We start from the raw sequence: 24,921 nt of genomic DNA on the forward strand, positions 1-24,921 counted from the left end.
CATTCTGCCATATGCCTTTCTCCTTGCCCCAGGGTATAGAATCCCTATAGAGGATCTGTATCCTTACAGTGCAAAAGGCCATTTGGCCCATCGAGTCTGCACCGACTCTTCAACAGAGCTTTATCCTGTAACCTGACGTATTTAGCCTGCTAATCACCCTAACCCACACATCTCTGGATACAAACAGGCAATTTAGCATGGCCAATCCACCTAACCTGCACATCTTTGGACACTAAGGGGAAATTTAGCATGGCCTAATCTCTGCAGATTAGATGGATTGGCCATGCTAAATTGCCCCTTAATGTCCAAAGATGTGCAGGTTAGGTAGATTGGCCATGCTAAACTGCCCCTTAATGTCCAAAGATGTGTGGGTTAGGTGGATTGGGCATGCTAAATTACCCTTAGTGTCTGAAGATGTGCAGGTTAGGTGGATTGGCCATACTAAATTGCCCCTCGGTGTTCAAAGATGTGCAGGTTAGGTGTATTGGCCATGCTAAATTACCCCTTATGTCCAAAGATGTGCACGTTAGGTGGATTGGCCATGCTAAATTGCCCCTTGGCATCAGAGGGATTAGCAGGGTAAATATGTGGGGTTATGGAGATAGGGCCTGGGTGGGGTTGTGGTCAGTGCAGACTCGATAGGCTGAATGGCTTCCTTCTGCACTGTGTGGTTTTGATGATTTTGCTCCCAAAATCTATGTTTCTGTGATTGTGAAGCTCAGATAAACTTTGAAAGAAGGAGCTGAAATATGCCACCTCAAGCTGCCTATTGCAAAAGCAGAAAAGCTATTTTGGAAACTGCACAAGAGAAGCAAAAATCCTGCTTCCCTGTGGACGTTGCTAAGCAACTGGGGATTGTCAAACAGTGGTTTCAAAAGACTTCCCATCGAGGAACCCTCCTACTTCCTGTCATGTGAAACCTCAGCACAGAGAGAGGAAGTAGTAAACGGTTGTTCTGTTGCCTGAAGCAAGTCACCTAACAGACACCAGCCTTAACAGTGCACTGTTGGAAATTTGTGGACCTGAATTTCTCCTGAAGCAAGCTGCTTGTAACACAGCAGCTCTCCATCTCAGGGTTTTATTTCCACTTCTAGTCTGGCCGGAGAACGAGGAGGCGCTGGAAGGAAAGCCAATGGAGGAGGCGAACCCTACGTCAGCATTTGAGAAAGATCCCTTCGAGCTCACGGCCGAAGATGTCTACGACATGTCCTACATCATCGGCCGTGACTTGTTCAAACTCAGCAGCTCAGAGGACAGCCACACGGTGGCCGAGCTGCAGTATAAGATCATCAGGGTCCTGGAGATATTCGAGTCCTTGGTGGACAAGCAGAACCTCAGCATGGAAACGCTGAAGATCGAACGGGACAACCTGAGGACAGAAACAGAGAGACTTCAGAGGGAGCTGCAGGAGGCCAGGGGCGACTCGCGGGAGCAGCAGGCGGTGGGGCCGGACAAAATGGTGGTCGACATTAACGACCCAGAGCGACCACGTTTCACGCTCCAGGAGCTGAAGGAGGTGTTGCAAGAACGCAACAAACTCAAGGCCCAGTTGCTGGTGGCACAGGAAGAGCTGGAGTGTTACAAAAGTGGGTTGATGTCCACAAAAGGACCCCTGAACCTGGAGAAGGCGGCGTCAAGCGCAAACCATGAGCGGCAACAGGCCACGGCTAAAAAACTGTTTTCTCTCAAGCTCAGGAAAAATCCTTGAGCTCCTGGGAAAGACAGATCTTCAAAAAAAGGTTTTGAGAGCATTTACTCACCTTTGGTCAAAACGGAATGAAAGTGACTCTGGAATAATTGTATAGCATGTTGTCCGCGGGAATTTTTCAGCCACTATTTTTCTACATAAGCCAAAAAAGAATTGATATTTTTTGCTAGCATGTAAAGTAACGAGCTGTGTTTGGTTTTTTTTGAGCAGGAATAATAATAGGCTGGGTAAGATTTGGAGAACCGATGCAGTCTCGTTGGGCCAAATGGCCTCCTTCTGCGCCGTAGGGATTCTACAATTCAGCGGAGGAGTTTTCCAGTCCCACCCGCCGTGGGGATTATAACAGGAGGGCGGGGATTAGATCACACCAAGGTTCATTGACCTCGGATGTTCCGGTTTCCTCCCACGTTCTGAAAGACATGCTGGTTAGGTGCTAAATTCTCCCTTTGTGTAACAGGCACCAGAGTATGGCAACTAGGGGATTTTTCACAGTAACTTCATTGCAGTGTTAATGTAAGCCTAATCGTGACACTTTATAAACAAACTTTACTTGACTGCGGGGCAGGGTTTTCCGGTTTTGGGGCGAGCGCGGTCAGAAAATCCCACCCTATGACTGGAAAAAGAAACTAGATTTCATTCCTAAGTAGCCGTCTTTATTAATGAATGGGGTTGTTGGGGGGGGTGGTTAGCATCGATGTTAATGTTACTGGACTACTAATTCAGAGACTTGAGGTCAAGACCTATCACAAAAGTTGGGAAATGTAATAAATCCAGTACAAAAAACAAGTATCAGTAATGGCGCTCAGGGCACTGATGGATGGTCAGAAAGACCTATCTGGCTCCTCTAAGGAGGGAAATCTGTTGTTCTTAAACCTGCTCTGGCCAATATGCAACTCCAGACTCACAGCAATGCTTGCTTGTTTCTTACTTTATCGAAGCATGGTGTGGGCTTCCATGATGTGGAGATGCCGGCGTTGGACTGGGGTGAGCACAATAAGAAGTCTCAATACACCAGGTTAAAGTCCAACAGGTTTATTTGGTAGCACAAGCTTTCGGAGCACTGCTCCCTCATCAAGTGAGTGGGAGTTCTGTTCACAAACAGGGCATATATAGACACAAACTCAATTTACAAAGTAATGGTTGGAATGCAAGTCTTTACAGGTAACCAAGTCTCTTTAACCTGTGCTTAACCCCCTCTCCACTCAGACTGTCTGCATCTTTAAGACTTGATTACATTCCAACCATTATTTTGAAAATTGAGTTTGTGTCTTTATATGCCTTGTTGGTGAACAGGACTCCCACTCATCTGATGAAGGAGCAGCGCTCCAAAAGCTTGTGGCTTGTGCTACCAAATAAACCTGTTGGACTTTAACCTGGTGTTGTGAGGCTTCTTGATGTGCGCTTCGCCAACTGGTCCCAGCATTTATTGCCCATCCCAAATTGCCCCCTTGAGAAGGCGGTGGGGTGAGCTGCCTTCTTGAACCCGTTGCAGACCCAGTGTGGTATAGGTACAACCACAGTGCTGTTAGGGAGGGAGTTCCAGCACTTTGACCACAACGGTAGGGAAGGAACGGCTGATACGTCCCCAAGTCAGGGTGGCCAGTGGCTCAGAGGGAGAGCTTACAGCTGGTGGTGTTCCCCATGTGTCTGCTGCCCTCCCCGCCTTGTCCTCCTGGGTGGTGGAGGTCACATGTTTGGAAGGTGCAGTTGAAGTTAAAGGTTGATTCCTCGCTGCCCTATGAGGAACAGATGAGGATTCTGGGTCTGTACTCATTGGAGTTTAGAAGGATGAGGAAGCATCTTATTGAAACTTATATGATAGAGTGCACTGTAGGATTCTATTATTCTATTCTCCACACAAGTTTGCATTAAAAAAAATTCACAATATCCCAGGGAAGGGGAATTCCCTGGCACGGTGGCACAGCAGATTAGCACTGCTGCCTCACAGCACCAGGGACTTGGGTTCAATCCCCGGCTTGGGTCACTATCTGTGTGGAGTCTGCACGTTCTTCTCCATGTGTGCGTGGGTTTCCTCCGAGTGCTCCGGTTTCCTCCCAGTGTGTGGGTTAGTTGCATTGGCCATGATAAATTGCCCCTTCATGTCCAAAGATGTGCAGGTTAGGTGGACTGGCCATGCTAAATTGCCACTTAGTGTCCAAATATGTGACAGGTTAGAGGGATTAGCGGGGTAACGAAGCAGGGATAGGGCCCTGGATGGGACTGTTGTTGGTACAACTTGATGGGCTGAATGGCCTGCTTCTGCACTGTAGGGAACCTATGTTTATGTTAAGAAAGTAGGGCTTAAAATTAACCAATCTCTCAGAATGGTACGATCAGACTTAGCTGGGTTTATTACAAGTAGCAGTCTGAGACAGCTCCCTGCCCTTATGGGGAGAAGCAGGCTACCAGTGAATGTGCAACGTAAGTCTGAAAGCTCAAACCACCCCAAGAGTTTTCAAACATTATTGTAATGCCAACGGCAGTTGTACTGTCGCTGGTGTGAAGCCAGGAGTTAAAGGATTGGCCAAAGTGATTTACAATGAAGTACTTTTTGAAGGCTCAATGGGATGGTCAGTTCACACACAACAAATTTACCAACAAAACAGCCACGTGATAATGATCCGGATAACTGGCTCATGGAATGTTGGTCAGGGAATAAGTGTTCATAGAATCCCTACAGTGGGGAGCGGCACGGTGGCACAGTGGGTTAGCACTGCTGCCTCACAGCACCAGGGACCCAGAACCTACACATCTTTGGATACAGATGGTGAAGGAGTGGTGCTCCGAAAGCTCATGCTACCAAATAAACCTGTTGGATTTTAACCTGGTGTTTTGAGACTTCTTACTGTGCCCTCCCCAGTTTAACGCTGGCATCTCCACATCATGGCTATCATCTTTGGACACTAAGGGGCAATTTAGCATGGCCAATCCACCTAACCAACGCATCTTTGGATACTAAGAGGAAATTTAGCACAGCCAATCCAACTAACCAGCAGATCTTTCGGACTGTGGGAGGAATCCAGGGCACCCGAAGGAAACCCACACAGACACGGGAAGAATGTGCAAACTACACACAGACAGTGACCTGAGCCAGGAATCAAACCCGGGTCCCTGGCGCTGTGTGGCAGCAGTTCTAACCACTGTGCCACCCTTTGTAGTTTGTTATTAATCGAGGAATAAAGATCGGACTGGACACCGGAGGAATCCTCCCCAACCAATGTTCTCCTCTGAAATTGCGCCACAGGACCTTTCACAGCCTCACTGGGTCGAGGCTGCCACCAACTGAGCCTTGGTTGAAACAGTAAATGAGGGCAAGAGGGAAAATCATTTCCTGGGAATGGGCCGACGTACAGCTGCTTGGGGTGACTCCGCGTCACGATGAGAAACTGGAACAACTCCAAATCAATATCAGCCATGAGGTGTGACTAACCTATGGCACTGAATGTGTGTCAGGCTCTGATATTTCATTTTCCAATGGCATCTAATGTCTCCTTTCATCACATTCCCGCCTGTGGTGGAAAATACAACCTTTACAAAGTGCCTCAGGCTAATGGGTGGATGATGTAAAGCACACTACGTTGTGTGTACTGAGGGGCCAGGTTGTTTTCTGATGAATATATGAATTTTATCAGTTACTGGGTTTGGCAGCTTTCAAGCTCTTGTAAGTATATCGGTGTAAAATATTTATACTACCCTTGGCAGAGATTATTAAATACATTTGTTATTCAGTCGTCCCCAGTTGAGCCGATAACATGTATTTGAGGGAATCAGGACCCATTTACAACTGAGCTGTCAGATCTAAGTAAGTTGATGTTTTGCAAGCATTTAATCATATTTACGCACATTTCTTCCCCAAACGCATGCATTTTGTAACAATTTATTCCTTGACTAACATCAAAGTACAAAGGGAGGCACAGTGAGTTAGCACTGCTGCCTCACAGCACGGTGGCATAGTGGTGAGCACTGCTGCCTCACAGTGCCAGGGACCTGGGTTTAATTCCCAGCTTAGGTCACTGTCTGTGTGGAGTCTGCACATTTCCCCCCCGTGGGCCCGTGCCTGTGTGTGCTTCCTCCAGGGACTCCAGTTTCCTCCCACAGTCCAAAAGACGTGCAGGTTAGGGTGGATTGGCCACAGTAAATTCTCCTTCAGTGCACCCGAACAGGCGTCAGAGTGTGGCGACTAGAGGAATTTCACAATAACTTCACTGTAGTGTTAATGTAAGCCTACTTGTGACTAATAAATAAACTTTAAACTTTACTTAGATGGGCTCTGAATTGCGAAACCTACTGATAACAATTAAACTTTTATTACAATCATGGAGCAACACAACACGGAAACAAGCCCTTTGGCCCAACCGATCCACGCCGCCCCTCTCACCTAGTCCCAATTGCCCACGTTGAGCCCATATCCCTCAAATCCTTTCCCATCCATGTCCTTATCTAAATGCTTTTTAAATGTTGCTATCACACCTGCCTGAACCACTTTCCCTGGCAGCTCATTCCATAGACACACCACCCTCTGCATAAAGAAGTTGCCCTCTGGTCCCTTTTTAAATCTTTCCCCCTCTCACCTTAAACCTATGCTCTCCAGTTTTCAATTCCCCTTCCCTGGGAAAAAACATAAGAACTCAGAGCAAGAGTCGGCCATCTGTCCCTTGAGCCTGCTCCGCCATTCAATAAGATCATGGCTGATCTTATTGTGGACTCAGCTCCACTTACCCGCCCGCTCACCATAACCCTTAATTCCGTTACTGTTCAAAAATCTATCTATCCTTGCCTTAAAAACATTCAATGAGGTAGCCTCAACTGCTTCACTGAGCAGAGAATTCCACAGATTCACAACTCAGTCCTAAATCTGATCCACCTTATTTTGAAGCTATGCCCCTAGTTCTAGTTTCACCCACCAGTGGAAACAATCTCCCTGCTTCCATCTTATCTATTTCCTTTATAATCGTATATGTTTCTGTAAGATCCACCCCCCCCCCCCTTCTCATTCTTCTAAGACTTGTGGGCGGTCATCGTATCTGTGCCCCTCAAGATTTTCGACATTTTTTTATTCATTTGTTGGACAAGGGCATTTACTGTCCATCCCTAGTTGCCCCTTGAGAGGGTGGTGGTGAGCTGCCTTCTTGAATCGCTGCAGTCCACGTGCTGTGTGTTGACCCACAATACTGTTGGGGAGGAATTCCAGGATCTTGACCCAGCAACTGCGAAGGAACAGCCGATATATTTCCAAGTCAGGATGGCAAGTGGCTTGGAAGGGAACTTGTAGGTGTTCCCCATGTATCTGCTGCCCCTTGTCCTTCAAGTTGGAAGTGGTCATGGGGTTTGGAAGGTGCTAAGGGTCTTTGGTGAATTGCTGCAGTGCATCTTGTAGATAGTACACACTGCTGCTACTGAGCGTCAGAGGTGGAGGGAGTGAATGTCTGTGGTTGGGGTGTCAATCGAGCGGGGCTGCTTTGTCCTGGATGGTGTTGAGCTTCTTGAGTGTTGTTGGAGCTGCACCCATCCAGGCAAGTGGGGAGTATTCCATCACACTCCTTCCTCACTTGTGCCTTGTAGATGGTGGACTGGCTTTGGGGAGAGTCAGAAGGTGAGTTACTTCTGTCCAACTTTCTTGCATCTCTCGCGAGGATGCAGCAGGGCACTGGGAAATGGCTCTGGTACCTGGAAGAAAGGGCCACTCTTCTTCTGTGCATGGTGGGAGTGGTGCGTGGAATTTATCATCAGAGCCAGGTCAAACTCCTCTGCAGACCAGACCTCCACACACTGCAGACTTCCAACAGGGTCCACCAGCGGATAACTGAGATTGGAATCCTTGGTTGATTGCTCCCTCGGTACCCAACAGCCCTGTCATGACCTGCCCCCAAACCACCCCTCACACCATCCAATACCACTGCAATCACTGCCCCACATCTCCCTTCTGTGACTGGATTTGTTTCCAGACTGTCACCTCTCTTCAGTTCTTCCAAAAAGGTCATCGATGGAAAGGTTAACTGCGTCTCTCTCGCCACCAAACCTGTTGAGCATTTCCTGTATTTTCCCTTCTAATTTGATTTTTGTTTTAATATTCATTCATGGGACATGGGTGTCACTGGCTGGGCCAGCATTTATTGCCCATCCCTAGTTGCCTTTGGAGGGCAGTTGAATCAACCACATTGCTGCGACTCTGGAGTCATGTGTAGGCCAGACCGGGGCAAGGACGGCAGATTTCCTTCCCTCAAGGACATTAGTGAACCAGATGGATTTTTCTGACAATCCACAATGGTTTTATGGTCATCAGTAGATTCTTAATTCCAGATTTCTGTTTACTGAATTCAAAAACCTTTTTACCCAGAGGATGGTGAGGGTCTGGAATGCGCTGCCTGGGAGAGGCGGTGGAGGTGGGTTGCCTCACAAAGTTTTTGGATGAGTACTTGGCATGTCAGTCAAGGTTATGGGCCTAGTGTTGGCAAGTCAGATTGGGTGGGCAGGTCTGGACCTTTCATGTGCCAGTACAGACTTGATGGGCCAAAGGGCATCTTCTGCACTGAAGTGTTCTTTGATATTGTGAAATTCCACCATCTGCCGTGGCAGGATTCGAACCTGCAGAACATTAGCTGAGTTTTTGCATAAACAGCCCAGTGATGATACCACAGGCCATCACCTCCACATTGATTCCTGTTTCAGGGACACCGATGGGAACTGTAAGTGGGGTTGTGTAGAATATATGGCACTGAGACAGGCTATGTGGCCCAACCAGTCCTTGCTGGTATTTAGGCTCCACCATCCCAGCCTCCTTGCTGATATCTATATGTCAGTATATGATGGATAAATAATACAGCAGCTTGTCTCTTAACTGGACTTAAGAACAATACCTGGACTTCAGGGGTCAAGTTGTGAGAGATATGGCAAACAGGACCTTTATGCTCTCAAATTCAGGAGACTGAGGGGTGATCTGATAGGAGTCTACAAAATATTTATAGGGAAGGACAGGGTGGATCAGGATAAACTGGTTGAAGGTTCTAGAACCAGGGACCATAATCTGAAAATTAGGGCCAAACCATTCAGGAAAGGTGTTAGAAAACTGTTCCACACACAGAGAGCGGGGAGGTTTGGAATTCTCTTCCTCAAACCACAGTGGGTGCTGTTTTGATTTGATTTATTATTGTCACATGTATTAACATACAGTGAAAAGTACTGTTTCTTGCACGCTACACAGACAAAGCATACCATTCATAGAAAAGGAAAGGAAAGAGTGCAGAATGTTGTGCTTTAGAGTCACAGCTAGGGTGTAGAGAAAGGTCAACTTAATGCAAGGTAGGTCCATTCAAATGTCTGACAGCAGCAGGGTTGGTGTGTGACCTTAGTTTTTTTATCTTTTTTGCGAAGGAAGAAGGTGGAAGAGAGAATGTTCAGGGTGCGTGGGGTCCTTGATTATGCTGGCTGCTTTTCCCGAGGCAGCGAGGAGTGTAGACAGAGTCAATGGATCAGAGGCTGGTTCAATTGTTAGGTTTCCGTCTGAAATAGACACACTTTGATTGGGCAGAGGGTATAAGGAATATGGGACTCAGGTAGGTACAGTGGAGTTAGATTAGCCATCATCTTACCGAATGGCAGAGTGGGCACGAAGGGCTGAATGGCCTACTCCCTACTCCTGTTCCTATTCTACATCCAATGCGGCAGGGATACACATTCCATACAATTTCCCCACTGTAACTGTTCCAGTCCATTTATACTGCTTTGGAGGTTCAGCCAGCAGCCATTAACCTGTCTTTAATAAGGCAATTAACTTAACAATGCAATCAGCCAAGCCTGCTCTTGGTGAAAGGTTAGAAATCAAACCAATGACAGGAGTAGAAGTCCCCATGAAAGGGAAGTATTGATGGCTGCAAACAAAATGGAGCTTGCAAAAATAAGAGAGGCCTGCACTTGTTGATACATTGACATCTCTGATCCCTCCTCATTTAAATCTGTCATTATAATCCTCTATTTTCTTCATAATTATCATAGAAACTCTACAGTGCAGACACACAGATAGAGCTACTGCTTGGCAAAGATTGAAAAGAGCAACTGACCACTTGTTTTTCTCTGTAAAAACGTAAGAACTAGGAGCAGGAGTGGACCATCTGGCCCCTTGAGCCTGCTCCGCCATTCAATAAGATCATGGCTGATCTTTTCGTGGACTCAGCTCCACTTACCTGCCCAGTCAGCATAACCCTTAATTCCTTTACTGTTCAAAAATCTATCTTTCCTTGCCTTAAAAACATTCAATGAGGTGGCCAAGTTCTGCACAGTCACATGATTTTTCCTGTCAATCAACCTAATCAAACCCTACCATGAAGACCCCAGGGGGAAATACTAGAACAATGCTGCATTAATTCAGATTAAAACAAACACGCCAACCATTCGGATCAATTATGCCTCTGCATGCTCAGCATCTGAGCTGCCGGTTATAGACAAAGTGGCACCTTCACAAAAAAAATGACAAAAATACATTTCTTAAAGGCAGTGTTTAAGATTAAAAATTGGCAAGTCATGTTGCAACATTTATACAACCTTAGTTAGGCAGCACTTGGAATATAGTGTTCAATTCTGGTTGCCACACTACCAGAAGAATGTGGAGGCTTTGGAGTGGGTACAGAAAAGATTTACCAGGATGTTGCCCTGGCATAGAAGGCATTAGCTATGAAGAGAAGTTGGAGAAACTTGGTTTGTTCTCACTGGAATGGTGTGTGTTGAGGGGCAACCTGATATAAGTCTACAAGATTATGAGAGGCATGGACAGAATGGATAGTCAGAAGCTTTTCCCCAGGGTGGAAGAGTCAATTACTAAGGGACATAGGTTCAAGGTGCAAGGGGCAAGGTTTACGAGAGATGTACAAGGCAAGTTTTTTTTTTTACACAGAGGGTGGTGGGTGCCTGGAAGTTGCTTCTAGGGGAGGTAATGAAGCAGATACGACAGTGACTTTTAAGGGGGCATCTGGACAAATACATGAATAGGATGGGAATGGAGGGATCTGGTACCCAGAAGGATAAAGGGTTTTAGTTCAGTCGGGCAGCATGGTCAGTGCAGACTTGAAGGGCCAAAGGGCCTGTTCCTGTGCTGGAATTCTCTTTGTTCTTTGTACAGTATCATCACGGTACATCCACACATTCTTGGTACTGTCCTTGTAGAAAGGAATTCTGTGGAAATTGTTACTGTAGAGGGCTGTAACACTGGGTTATTAAGTATGTTCAAGGCTGAGATAGATTTTTAATCAGTAAGGGAATGAAGGATTCTGGGGGATAAGACAGGACAGTTGAGTTGAGGATTATTATATCTGATCAGTCATGATCTCATTGAAAGGCAGAGCAGACATGATGGGCTGAATCTGCTCATATTCTGCTCCAATGTCTTTTAGAAACAAAAACTAGAAGCAGGAGGAGGCCATTTGGCCCTTCAAGCCTGCTCTGCCATTCATTTTGATTTATTATCATCACATGTATTAGTTAGCATACAGTGAAAAGTATTGTTTCTTGCATGCTATACAGACAAAGCATACCATTCATAGAGGAGGGAAGAGGAGAGTGCAGAATGCAGTGTTACCATCATAGCTGGGATGTAGAGAAAGATCAACTTATTGCGAGGTAGGTCCATTCAAAAGTCTGACGGCAGCAGGGAAGAAGAGTTCTTAGAACAAAGAACAATACAGCACAGGAAACAGGCCCTTCGGCCCTCCAAGCCTGCACCGTTCATTGGTCCAACCGAGTCAGTTAGTACATAATCTCAGACTTTTGTACCTTTTTCCCAACGGAAGAAGGTGAAAGAGAATTTTCAGGGTGCATGGGGTCCTTCATTATACTGGCTGCTTTGCCGAGGCAGCAGGGAGTGTAGACAGAGTCAATGGATGGGAGAATGGTTTGAGTGATGGAACTGGGCTGTGTAGTTTCTTGCAGTCTTGGACAGAGCAGGAGCCATACCAAGCTGTGAGACAACCAGATGACCATGTCTGATCATCAAATTCAATATCCTGACCCCCTCCCCTACCCCAGAGATTATCGTCTTAATCTTTAGTTAAACTGTACCACCACTCCACCACCCAACAGACCCTCAGCTGCCTTCACCTCTTCACCTGGCTGAAAGGGGATACGAGGAACATTTCACTCTTTGGAGTAATGATGGACCTTCTTCTTCCGGTTTGTTCTTTTTAAGTATAGCTAGTCTGACAACATCAGGTTAAAGTTTATTTGGAACCACGAGCTTTTGGAACGCTGCTACTTCATCAGATGAGTGGAGAGTTGGGTTTCACAAACACAGCATATATAGACACAGACACAATTGCAAGATAATGTTTGGAATGTGAGACTTTACAGGTACTGACAGTGCAAGTGGAGAGAGGATTAATCACAGGTTAAAGAAGTGTGAATTGTCTCCAGCCAGGACAGTTAATAGGATTTTGCAAGCCCAGGCCACATGATGGGGGTTACAGATAGTGTGACACAAACCCAAGATCCCAGTTGAAGCCGCCCTCATGCATGCAGAACCTGGCTATCAGTTTCTGTTCGGCAATTCTGCGTCGTCGTGGAATTGCAAGAAGCAGGACCGCCAAGCAGAAACTAATAGCCAAGTTCCACACGCATGAGGGAGGCCTCAACCGGGATCTTGGGTTTGTGTCACACTATCTGTAACCCCCACCATTTGGCCTGGGCCTGTAAAATCTCACTAACTGTCCTGGCTTGAGACAATTCATACTTCTTTAACCTGTGCTTAACCCTCTCTCCACTCACATTGTCTGTACCTGTAAAGACTTGATTACCTTTAAAGACTCGCATTCCAACCATTATCTTGCAATTGTGCCTGTGTCTATATATGCCGTGTTTGTGAACCCAAGTCTCCATTCACCTGATGAAGGAGCAGCGCTCTGAAAGTTTGTGATTCCAAATAAACCTGTTGGATTTATTCTGGTGTGCCGAGACTTCTTACTGTGCCTACCCCAGTCCAATTCCAGCATCTCCACATCAAGGTTAAAGTCCAACAGGTTTATTTGGAATCACGAGCTTTTGGAGCGCTGCTCCTTCGTCAGGTGAGTGGAGAGGTATGTTTCACAAATGTAGCATATACACAGACACAATGGCAAGATAATGGTTGGAATGTACCTGCACCTGTAAAGACTTGATTATCTGTAAAGACTCGCATTCCAACCATTATTTTGCAATTGTGTCTGTGTCTATATATGCCTTGTTTGTGAAACCGACCTCTCCACTCACTTGATGAAGGAGCAGTGCTCCGAAAGCTTATGCTTCCAAATAAACCTGTTGGACTTTAACCTGGTGTTGTGAGACCTTTTATTGTGTCCACCCCAGTCCAACGCCGCCATCTCCGCACCATAAGCCTAACAACACACAGCTCACCTTCAGCCAAGTCTTTCCACGTTTGGATCTCATCGAGGGTGACGAACCTTTCAGCTTTGTAGTAGCTGCGTCTTTCTGCACGATCAATTGTCTCCAAGTGCTCTTCAAGGGGAAAAAAAAATCAAACAAAAGGGACTCTGTATTTGTGGCTTGGATTTTCCCACTCTCCCCAAACATAGACATCTCATTGCAAGTCTTCCCCATCTCTACGGTACTGCTTTCTGCACAGGCATGTTAGCTCAACAACAGCATACTTACTTCCCGAAAGGACATGTGTGAACTAGATTTAAAAAATTTCAAGTTTATTTATTAGTCACAAGTAAGGCTTATATTCACACCACAATGCAGTTACTGTGACTATCCTGTAGTCGCCACACTCCGGTGCCTGTTCAGGTCAATGCACCCTAACCAGCATGTCTTTCAGACTGTGGGAGGAAACCAGAGCATGCGGAGGAAACCCACACAGACATGGGGAGAATGCGCAAACTCCATGCAGACAGTGACCCAAGCCAGGAATCAAATGTGGATCCCAGGCGCTGAGAGGCAGCAGTGCTAATCCGCTGTGCCGCCGTGATAGTTCTGGTCGATACCTTATGGTCTGTAAGCGGATACATTGAAGCCTCACTATGCAGGTCATTCAGAGAGCCTAACTATACAGAAACAGCAGGATGATGCAATTGTTTATTTATTATTGTTATAAGTGGGCTTACATTAACACTGCAATGGAGTTACTGTGAAAATTCCCTAGTTGCCACACTCCGGTGCCTGTTCGGGTAACACTGAGGGAGAATTTAGCATCTAACCAGCACATCTTTCAGACTGTGAAGGAAACCGGAGCACCCGGAGGAAACCCATGCAGACACAGGGAGAATGTGCAAACTCCACACAGACAGTGATCCAAGCTGGGAATCGAACCTGTGTCCCTGGCGCTGTGAGGCAGCAGTGCTACCGCTGTGCTCACCATCAACGATACTGGCTTTTAATTGAAGAATTTATTCCAGAACTAAATCATTCAATTTAAAGATTCACACAACTCCCCTCTCCAAGCTGCCGTGTTGGAGTTGAACTCACAGATCATTAATCCAGGAGAAAATGACTTATGATACTCCTGAATGCTGAGGCAGAGTCACACATATCAAGAACATCATAATTTTGTGTAATCCTGCTCTCATCCCATGCAGACAGACACATTCTGCAGAGACAGTGGCATAGCGGCATTGTCACTGGTCTGGTAACCCACAGGCAGAAGGTATTGCTCCGGGGATCTGGGTACGAATCCCGACACAGCAGATGGTGATTTTGAACCAAGTCAGGAATTAAGAGTCTACTGATGACCATGAAACCATTATTGACTGTTGGAAGAACGCATCTGTTTCATTAGTCCCCTTTAGAGAAAGGAAATCTGCTGCCCTCACCTGGGGCAACACAGTGGTTAGCACTGCTGCCTCAGAGAGCCAGGGACCCGGGTTCGATTCCCAGTTTGGGTCACTGTCTGTGCGGAGTCTGCACCTTCTGCCCATGTCTGCATGGGTTTCCTCCAGGTGCTTCGGTTTCCTCCCACACTCCAAAGATGTGTGGGTTAGGTGGATTGACCATATTAAATTGTCCCTTAGTGTCCAAAGATGTGTGGGTTAGGTGGATTGACCATGCTAAATTGTGCTTAGTGTCCAAAGATGTGCAGGTGAGGTGGATCGGCTATGCTAAACTGCCCCTTAGTGTCCAAAGATGCACAGTTTAGGTTGATTGGCCATGCTAAATTGTCCCTTAGTGCCCAAAGATGTGCGATTAGGCAGCTTGGCCATGCTAAATTGCCCCTTAGTGTCCCAGGATGGGACAGGTTAGAGGGATTAGCGGGGTAAATATGTGGAGTTACAGGGATAGGGCCCTGGGTGGGAGTGTGGTCATTGCAGAGTCAATGGGCCGAATGGCCTCTTTCTGCACTGCAGCATTCTAGGGTGATGCTACGTGACTCCAGCGTCACAGCAGTGTGGCTGACTCTCAAATACTCTCTGAAATGGAGGGCAGGTAAGGAAGAGCAATCAATGCTGGCCCAGCCAGTGACGCCCACATCCCTGAATGAAAATCAGCCCAACGACCCCCATACACTCCAAGTCAGAGCACCCTAATCGTTTGCAAACCCACCTTCCCCACAAACGTAAGAGTTAATTTTAAGTTCAAATAGGGACCAGGCAAATGGCATATAACACAATAATGAGTCTGATACTGTAATAATTTCATTGAAATATTCACTTGATAGTCTCTTCCAAATGCCTGTGAGTCAGAGAATGCCAACAGTGCAGAAGGAGGCCATTTGGTCCATCGAGTCTGCACCAACAACAATCCCACCCAGGCTCTATCCTTGTGACCCCATATAAACCCCCTGACAAGAAGGGGAAATCCCATCCAGACCTTTTCCCTGTAACCCCAAGTATTTACCCCACTAATCCCCCTAACCTACATGTCCTGAGCCACTAAGCGGCAATTTAACACAGCCAAATCCACCTAACCTGCACACCTTTGGACACTAAAGGGCAATTCAGTATGGCCAATCCACCTAACCTGCACATCATCATCGGGCAGCACGGTGGTTAGAACTGCTGCTTCACAGCTCGAGGGACCTGGGTTCGATTCTCGGCTTGGGTCATTGTCTGTGTGGAGCTTGCACATTCTCCTCGTGTCTGCGTGGGTTTCCTCCAGATGCTCTGGTTTCCTCCCGATGCTCCGGTTTCCTCCCACAGTCCAAATACGTGCAGGTTAGGTTGATTGACCGTGCTAAAATTGCCCTTAGTGTCCTGAGATGCTTAGGTTAGAGGGATTGGTGGGTAAATATGTAGGGATATGGGGATAGGGCCTGGGTGGGATTGTAGTCAGTTCAGACTCAATGGGCCGAATGGCCTTTTCCTGTACTGTTGGGATTCTATGATCGTAAGGCGGCATGGCGTTACAGTAGTCAGCACTGCTGTCTCACAGTGCCAGAGACCCAGGTTCGATTCCCAGCACGGGTCACTGTCTGTGTGGAATCTGTACGTTCTTCCACCTGTGTCTGCGTGGGCTTCCTCTGGGTGCTCCACTTTCCCCCCACACTCCAAAGATGTGCTGGTTAGGGTGCATTGGCCATGTTAAATTCTCCCTCAGTGTACCCAAACAGTTGCCTGAGTGTGGCAATTAGGGGATTTCCAAAGTAACTTCATTGCAGTGTTGAGTAAGCCTACTTGTGACTAATAAATATACTTTAAACTTTATCATTTGATGTTAAGGAGAAATTTAGCATGGCCAATCCATCTAACCTGCCCGCCTTTGGAAATTAAGGGGCAATTTAGAATGACCAATCCACCTAACCTGCACATCTTTGGATACTAAGGGCAATTTAGCATGGCCAATCCACCTAACCTGCACATCTCTGGGCACTGAGGGGCAAATTAGCATGACTAATCCTCTTACATTGCAATCTTTGGACACTAAGGGGCAATTTATCATGACCAAGCCACCTAACCTACACATCTTTGGATACTAAGGGTTAATTTAGTATGGCCAATCTAACTAACCTACACATCCTCCGGAGTGCGGGAGGAAACCAGAGCACCTGGAGGAAACCCACACAGACACAGAAGAACATGCAGACTCCACACAGACAGTCACTCAAGGCCAAAACCAAATCCAGGTCCTTGGAGCTGTGAGGCAACAGTGTTAATCACCATGCTGCCCTGGAATACTGTGTATAGTCTGGTCTCCATAGTTGAAAAATATAATTGAGTCAAAAGCAGTTCAGAGAAGGTTCACTCAACTCGTTCCTGAAATGTTGAACTTATCTTACCCTCTGTACCCCTGCCTGTACCCTTCAGAGTTTAGATGAATGAGAAGTGATCTTACTGAAACAGAGAAGGTGCAGAGAGGACTTGACATGGTGGAGACCAGGAGATAGTTCCCTATGTGGGGGAGTTTAGGACTGGGGACACAATACAAATATGAGAGAAATGAAGAGGATTTAGGAGCGAGGGTGATTCATGAACGAGATAAGATTTCTTCTTCGAGGGTAGTTAGTATGTGAGACTTTCTTCCCCAAAAGCGACAGAGGCTGGGTCATTGTATTTATTCAAAGCAGGGTTATGGCTTGCCAATATAAGGTGGGGGGGTCAAGGATGATGAGATGATAGACAGGAAAGTGGAATCAAGACCACAACGAGATCAGCCATGATTTTATTGAATGGCAGTGCAAGGGCTGGGACGATCTACGTCTGCTCCCACGTTCCTGAGTGAAGGAGTTCCAGTCAGGTTCTGATGTTTTATTGTGGAGTAGTAAATAGTAGAATCCTACAATGCAGAAGGAGGCCATTCAGCCCATCGAGTCTGCACCAACCACAACCCTCCCCATAACCCCATGCTAGTCACCCTGACAGTAAAGGGCAATTTATCATGGTCAATCCACCTAATCTGCACATCTTTGGACACTAAGAGGCAATTTAGCATGGCCAATCCACCTAACCTGCACACCTTTGGACACTAAGGGTCAATTTACCTATCCCGCACATCTTTGGAGTGTGGGAGGAAACCCATGCAGACATGGGGAGAACATGCAGATTCCGCTCAGGCAGTGACCCAAGCTGAGAATTGAACCCAGGTTCCTGGTGCTGCGAGGCAGCAGTGCTAACCCACTGTGCCACTGTTTAGATGATGAATACAAGTTTATGATGAGAGACTCAGAGATTCATTCCACAGAGCTTCAGCATGAGGCCAGATGGTGGTTGAATTTATTGTGAAACCAAATGGCAAATCATAACCCAATAATTGTGACCTTTTGCAGATCACTAATTTCCGATGCCCTACCACAACATTCAGGTGTCAACTAAATGTTAATTTCTGAAATTCTCTCCCTGAGCCACTCTCTTCCTGGAAGACACTCCTGCCCCTTTGACCAAACATTTGGTCACCGATCAAATCTCTCTGCTTATGTACCTCAGTGCCAATTGTTGGAGGTTTTGAAGGGCAACTGCGAAGCTGCTTAAGAGAACTGGCTTGCAGGGTTGTAGTGGATGATAGGGGTATGGGGCTAACACCTCTTCCAAACACCACAACAGTTCAAATCATCTCCTTATGCGCTGCCTGTACTACTACCTCACAGCGCCAGGGATCCGGGTTCGATTCCCAACTTGAATAACTGTCTATGCGGAGGTTATACATTCTCCCCTTGGCTGCAAGGATTTCCTCCAACACTCCAAAGATGTGCAGGTTAGATGGATTGGCCATGTTAAATGTCCCTTAGTGTCCCGAGACCTGCAGGTTAGGTGGATTGGCCATGCTAAATTGTCCCTTAGTGTCCGAAGATGTGAGGTTAGATGGATTAGCCATGCTAAATTGCCCCTTAATGTCCAAAGATGTGTAGATTAGGTGGATTGGCTATGGTAACTTGTCCCTTAGTATCCAAAGATGTGCATGCAGGTTAGGTGGATTGGCCAGGCTAAATTGCCCCTTAGTGAATCTGAACAGGCAACGGCGTGTGGTGACCAGGGGATTTTCACAGAAACTTCATTGCAATGTTAATGTAAGCCATCTTGTGACATTAGTAAATAAACTTTAAGGCGGCATAAGTTCAGAGCTCAGACAAAATGTAAGTATGATTTTACCTTTGTAATGATCAGATATGTTTTTGTATTAATTTTCAGGTTATATATGAACAAAGTATAGATATGGGTTAAAAGCAATTATACTCTGAGTGCCCTCCCTCTGAAATTTGGCATTCCTGCATTTTTCCTCACCACTTCCAGACCAAAGTTTACCACAGCAGGAACTTTTACACCCCCCTCAGCAAGAGGCAAACAGCATTTTTGTGTCAATTCAAGTGGATTTGGTGTGTTTGGGCGAGGGAAATACTTACTTTTCGCCACTTTCCAGTCGGTGGTGGGGTAAGTGGGGTTAAACTCCTTGAAGCTCATGGCGGCCAGGGAGGTGGAGAGGCCAGCGGACAGCAGCCACCGCGCAGGCGCCGGGCCGGCACTGCCGAGCAGCAAGCGGTGCGCAGGCGCCCAGCCGGCGGTTAGCTGCCAGTCCGCAGGCGCTCTGACGGCGGGGCCGGATAGCAGCCAGCGCACAGGCGCCGGCCCGGCAGACTGTCGCCAGTGCGCAGGCGCCGAGCCGGCCGCCGGCGACCAAGGTGACCGTTGGTCTCGGAAGGTGCTGGAAGGCACGCCGCGTGCCCACACTAATGGCCGTCTGCCGCCGCCCCAACTCCCCCGGATCAGCCCGCCGACCACTTTCTCCATCGCTCGGCAAACCGAAACACTCGTGTCTGTCTTATGCAACCACAGCACAGGACGGTGCTGTCGAGCCCGTTGCAATGTTTTGATTTTTCTTTGGCCCGCTCGATGACGCACGGCACTCGGAGTAAGCACTTCCGGGGTACTAGCCCGCCTGCCCAAAGGCTGGACCAATCAGAGAGCGAGGGTTAGTGATCCCTGCGCGGAGACTGCTGGGAGTTGTAGTTTATTTCAGCCCTCAGCCCCCCCCCCCACCCCCCATTCAACCATAATGTCTATAGACAATATCATTGCATTAATCACAATATCATTAAACAATGTCACTGGATTAATCATAATATCATGAAACAATGTCACTAGATTAACCATAATATCATTTAAAAATGTCACTGGATTAACCATAATATCATTAAACAATTTTACTGGAATAACCATAATATCATTAAACAATGCCACTAGATTGTTTAATGATATTATCTTAATGTCACTGGATTAATCATAATATCATTAAACAATACCACTGGATTAATCACAATATCGTTCAACAATGTAGTTGCATTAATCATAATATTAGACAATGTCACTGGATTAAGCGTAATATCATTAAACAATTTCACTGGATTAATCGAGATATTAAACAATGTCACTGGATTAGTTATAATATCATTATACAATGACACTGGATTAATCACAATATTATTAAACAATGCCACTGGCTTAATCATAGGTGTAGGAGCTGGTGAAGGTTGCAGAGATAGGGAAGGGGTGTCAGGGCCAAAGGAGATGAGAGAGATGGGAGAGGGTGTAGGGGCTGGAGGAGGTTACAGAGATAGGGAGGGGGTGTAGGGGGCTGGAGGGGGTTACAGAGATAGGGAGGGGGTGTAGGGGGCTGGAGGAGGTTACAGAGATAGGGAGGGGGTGTAGGGGGCTGGAGGAGGTTACAGAGATAGGGAGGGGGTGTAGGGGGCTGGAGGAGGTTACAGAGATAGGGAGGGGGTGTAGGGGACTGGAGGGGGTTACAGAGATAGGGAGGGGGTGTAGGGGCTGGAGGAGGTTACAGAGATAGGGAGGGGGTGTAGGGGGCTGGAGGAGGTTACAGAGATAGGGAGGGGGTGTAGGGGGCTGGAGGAGGTTACAGAGATAGGGAGGGGGTGTAGGGGGCTGGAGGAGGTTACAGAGATAGGGAGGGGGTGTAGGGGGCTGGAGGAGGTTACAGAGATAGGGAGGGGGTGTGGGGGCTGGAGGAAGTTACAGAGATAAGGAGGGGGCTGGAGGAAGTTACAGAGATAAGGAGGGGGCTGGAGGAGGTTACAGAGATAGAGAAGGGGTGTAGGGGCTGGAGGAGGTGACAGAGATAGGGAGGGGGTGTAGGGGCTGGAGGAGGTGACAGAGATAGGGAGGGGGTGTAGGGGCTGGAGGAGGCTATAGAGATAGGGAGGGCTGTGGGGGCTGGAGGAGGTGACAGATAGAGAGGGGGTGTAGGGGATGTAGGGGCTGGAGGAGGCTATAGAGATAGGGAGGGCTGTGGGGGCTGGAGGAGGTGACAGATAGAGAGGGGGTGTGGGGGCTGGAGGGGGTTACAGAGATAAGGAGGGGCTGTAGGGACTGGAGGTGGTTACAGAGGTAGGGAGGGGCTGTAGGGACTGGAGAAGGTTACAGAGATAGGGAGGGGTTGTGGGGTCTGGTCTGTGCCACCTTGGTTGTGTCTCTTAATTCTGTGTTCATTGTTCTATATATTAACAGTCACAGAAGAGGCCATTCAGCCCTAATGCCTGTTCCAGCCTCCACTGACCTTTCTCCCTGAACACTATAATTTCCACCACCTCGCCCCCAGCCCTTAAGTATTTATCATCCCCTTGTGAAGGTTATTATTGAATCTTTACCCACCCTGTAAAAAGTAACACATTTCAGACAATTACTTGCTGTGTAGAAAAATCAATTGCTTGTGCTTCCAAAAGAAATTGAGCTCTCAATAACAATTACACTAAAAGGCACCGCTGAAGGCTATTTGACTTGATATCTCTCTGGTTTAAATGATGCAGCTTAATTGTCTTGAAGATGTGAGTTTTCCCACAAAAAGATATTGTTCTGATTCCAGAAAGTTATATTTCTATTCAGCAGTTGGCTCCAGAATGGAACCCATGCACAATGGAACGTAACTTTTATTGTTTTGTTAGCAACATAGAATCATAGAATCCTACAGCACAGAAGGAGGCCATTCAGCCCATCTGGTCCATACTAATAACAACCCCACCCAGGCCCTATCTCCATAGCCCATGTATTTATCCTAGCTCATCCCCCTGACAATAGCATGGACAATCATAGAACCATAGAACACTACAGCACAGAAACAGGCCTTTTGCCCCTTCTTGGCTGTGCTGAAACATTTTGCTGCCTAGTCCCACTGATCTGCACCTGGACCATATCCCTCCACACCCCTCTCATCCATGAACACATCCAAGTTCTTCTTAAATGTTAAAAGCGAGCCTGCATTTACCACTTCATCTTGCAGCTCATTCCACACTCCCACCACTCTGTGTGAAGAAGTCCCCCGCTAATATTCCCTTTAAACTTTTCCCCCTCACCCTTAAACCATGTTCACTAGTTTTTTTTTCTCCCCTAGCCTCAGTGGGAAAAGCCTGCTTGCATTCACTCTATCTACACCCATCATAATTTTATACACCTCTATCAAATCTCCCCTCATCCTTCTGCGCTCCAGGGAATAAAGTCCTAACCTATTCAATCTCTCTCTGTAACTCAGCTTCTCAAGTCCCAGCAGCAGCCTTGCAAACCTACTCTGCACTCTTTCAATGTTTATTAATATCCTTCCTGTAATTAGGTGACCAAAACTGTGCACAACACTCTAAATTCAGCCTCACCAATGTCTTATACAACCTCACCATAACATTCCAACTCTTACACTAAAGGTCAATGTTCCAAAAGCACTCTTTACGACCCTATCTACCTGCGACACCACTTTTAGGGAATTATATATTCCCAGATCCCTCTGTTCTACTGCACTCCTCAGTGTCCTACCATTTTCCTTGAATGTTCTACCTTGGTTTGTCCTTCCAAAGTGCACTACCTCACACTTATCTGCATTAAACTCCATCTGCCATTTTTCAGCCCATTTTTCTAGCTGGTCCAAATCCCTCTGGAAGCGTTGGAAACCTTCTTCACTGTCCACAACACCTCCAATCTTTGTATCATCAGCAAATTTGCTGATCCATTTTACCACATTATCATCCAGATCATTGATATTGATGACAAACAACAATGGACCCAACACCAATCCCTGTGGCAAGCCACAAGCTTCCACTCCGAGAAGCAATTCTCCACTACCACTCGCTGACTTCTTCCATTCAGCCAATCCACCTAACCTGCACATCTTTGGACACTAAGGGGCAATTTAGCATGGCCAATCCACCTAACCTACATATCTTTGGACTGTGGGAGGAAACCAGAGCACCTGGAGGAAACCCACGCAGACACAGGGGGAGAATGTGCAAACCCAACTCGGGCAGTGACCCAAGCCAGGAATCAAACTTGGGTCCCTGGCACTGGACTGCCAATTAACATTTATCAAAAGAACAGAACATTTACTAGACATGAGAGGGATGGCACAGGACAATAAGTCTTGAACCTAAATACCTCTTCACAGATGTTTAAACTTTATTTATTTGCATCACCAGTAGGCTTACATTAGCACCACAATGAAGTTACCGTGAAAATCACCTAGTCACCACGTTCCGGTGCCTGTTCAGGTACACAAGGGAGAATTTAGCACCTAACTAGCACATCTTTTGGAATGTGGGAGGAAACTGAAGCATCTGGAGGAAAGCCACGCAGACATAGGGAGAACGTGCATACTCTGCACAGACAATGATCCAAGCTGGGAATTGAACCCAGGTCCCTGGTGCTATGAGATAGCAGTGCTAACCCATTCTGCCACAGTGCCACCCTTGTATTTGATTTGATTTGATTTATTATTGTCACATGTGCTGGGATACAGTATTGTTTCTTGTGCGATATGCAGATAAAGCATACCGTTCATAGAGAAGGAAAGGAGAGGGTGCAGAATGTAGTGTTACAGTCACAGCGAGGGTGTAGCGAAAGATCAACTTAATGCGAGGTAGGTCCATTCAAAAGTCTGACAGCAGCAGGGAAGAAGCTGTTCCTGAGTCGGTCGGTACAGGACCTCAGACTTTTGTATCTTTTTCCGCACAGAAGAAGGTGGAAGAGAGAATGTCCGGGGTGCGTGGCGTCCTTGATTATGCTGGCTGCTTTTCCCGAGGTAGTGGGAAGTGTGGACAGAGTCAATGGATGGGAGGCTGGTTTGCGTGATGGAAGAGGCTACATTCAAACCTTTTGCAGTTCCTTGCAGTCTTGGACAGTGCAGGAGCCCACACCAAGCTGAGATGCATCCGGAAAGGAAGCTTTCTGTGATGCATCTGTTTAAAAATTGGTGAGTCATTGCAGACATGCTGTATTTCCTTAACCCACTGAGAAAGTAGAGGTGTTGGTGCGCTTTCTTAAATATTGCAACAGCATGGAGGGACCAGGATAGATTGTTAGTGACCTGGAAACAGGTCAGAGGGTTGGCCATGTTAAATTGCCCCTCAGTGTCCAAAGATGTGCAGGTTAGGTGGATTGGCCATGCTAAATTGTCCCTTAGTGTCCAAAGATGTGCAGGTTAGGTGGATTGGCCATGCTAAATTGTCCCTTAGTGTCCAAAGATGTGCAGGTTAGGTGGATTGGCCATGCTAAATTGTCCCTTAGTGTATAAAGATGTGCGGGTTAGGTGGATTGGCCACGCTAAAGTGTCTGGGAGACTTGGAGGGTGAATATGTGGGGATGTGGGGATGTGGGGATAGGGCTTGGGTGGGATTGTGCAGACACGATGGGCCAAATAGCCTCTTTCTGCACTGTGGGAGAAATCCATAAAAAGGGTCCAAAGTTTTAATTTTATTTTTGCACGTGTTTTAGAATTCGCAAAGCTGCTCAACCAGCCAGGTATGCAATTGGAATTGCAATGGGATTTTGCAATTGATGGATCAGAGACTCTGACCGAAACCGCTTCTTCAGCACCAGCTCCAGAATGTTCCTCAATGACTATCAGTCGCGAGGGGGCTGCTGATTGACAGCCGCGAAAGCCAATGGACGGTCGCCGGAAGGAGTTTTCGGCCATTCAGCGGCCTAATTTGTCGCTGGGACGGGACATATCCTTCGCGCCCAGGCAGCCTCTGATTGACAAGGGGGCCGCCCCCCCGCCCCCGTGGGAGGGCGGGCCAGCCAGCAGTTGGCGCCCGCCCCCATAATTGACAAGCAGCACTACCAGTGGAAACCGGGCTCTCACCGAAGCGGCAGCCAATTGGGAGTGGAGCTGAGAGAGGTGGGCGGGGACGCTGGATCGTGATTGATTAGCAACATGACCAATCACCTCTACGACCGCTTCGTTTCCCCGCCCACTGGTGTGTATGAGGGCGTTCCCTATAATGATTGCTTAGACGATCAACCAATAGAGTCAGAGAGCAGTTGACTGGATGACCAATCAGTGCCGCAAAATAAGTAAGGGGACGGGCTTCCGGA

At 47.1% G+C, this 24,921-nt stretch overlaps 2 protein-coding genes across 2 annotated transcripts in view; one reads left to right on the forward strand and one right to left on the reverse strand.

Moving 5' to 3' along the window:
- LOC145337639 (ADP-ribose glycohydrolase MACROD1-like) overlaps nt 1–19,459 on the reverse strand; it is a 792,171-nt gene extending 772,712 nt beyond the window's left edge. Inside the window, exons 1-2 of the mRNA XM_080182454.1 lie at nt 18,954–19,459; nt 13,082–13,183 (exon numbers count right to left, since the gene is read on the reverse strand). Coding sequence (XP_080038580.1) covers nt 13,082–13,183; nt 18,954–19,338 — 487 coding nt within the window. The 5' untranslated portion in view covers nt 19,339–19,459. The remainder of the gene's footprint in view (nt 1–13,081; nt 13,184–18,953) is intronic.
- On the forward strand, nt 942–18,944 carry rilpl2 (Rab interacting lysosomal protein-like 2). The gene is made up of 2 exons (XM_080182452.1): nt 942–1,739; nt 18,742–18,944. Exon 1 carries the CDS (start codon nt 1,133–1,135, stop codon nt 1,706–1,708), a length of 576 nt encoding a protein of 191 aa, XP_080038578.1. The 5' UTR covers nt 942–1,132; the 3' UTR covers nt 1,709–1,739; nt 18,742–18,944.
- Nucleotides 19,460–24,921: the final 5,462 nt, after the last annotated feature.

This window comes from Carcharhinus amblyrhynchos, unplaced genomic scaffold (genome assembly GCF_965287045.1).
Source record: "Carcharhinus amblyrhynchos unplaced genomic scaffold, sCarAmb.v2.hapA scaffold_54, whole genome shotgun sequence".
Classification (NCBI taxonomy): Eukaryota; Metazoa; Chordata; class Chondrichthyes; order Carcharhiniformes; family Carcharhinidae; genus Carcharhinus; species Carcharhinus amblyrhynchos.

What these genes read in the sequence shown, in the direction of transcription:
- rilpl2 (XM_080182452.1), top strand. Translation starts at nt 1,133, where the DNA reads ATGGAGGAGGCGAACCCTACGTCAGCATTTGAGAAAGATCCCTTCGAG.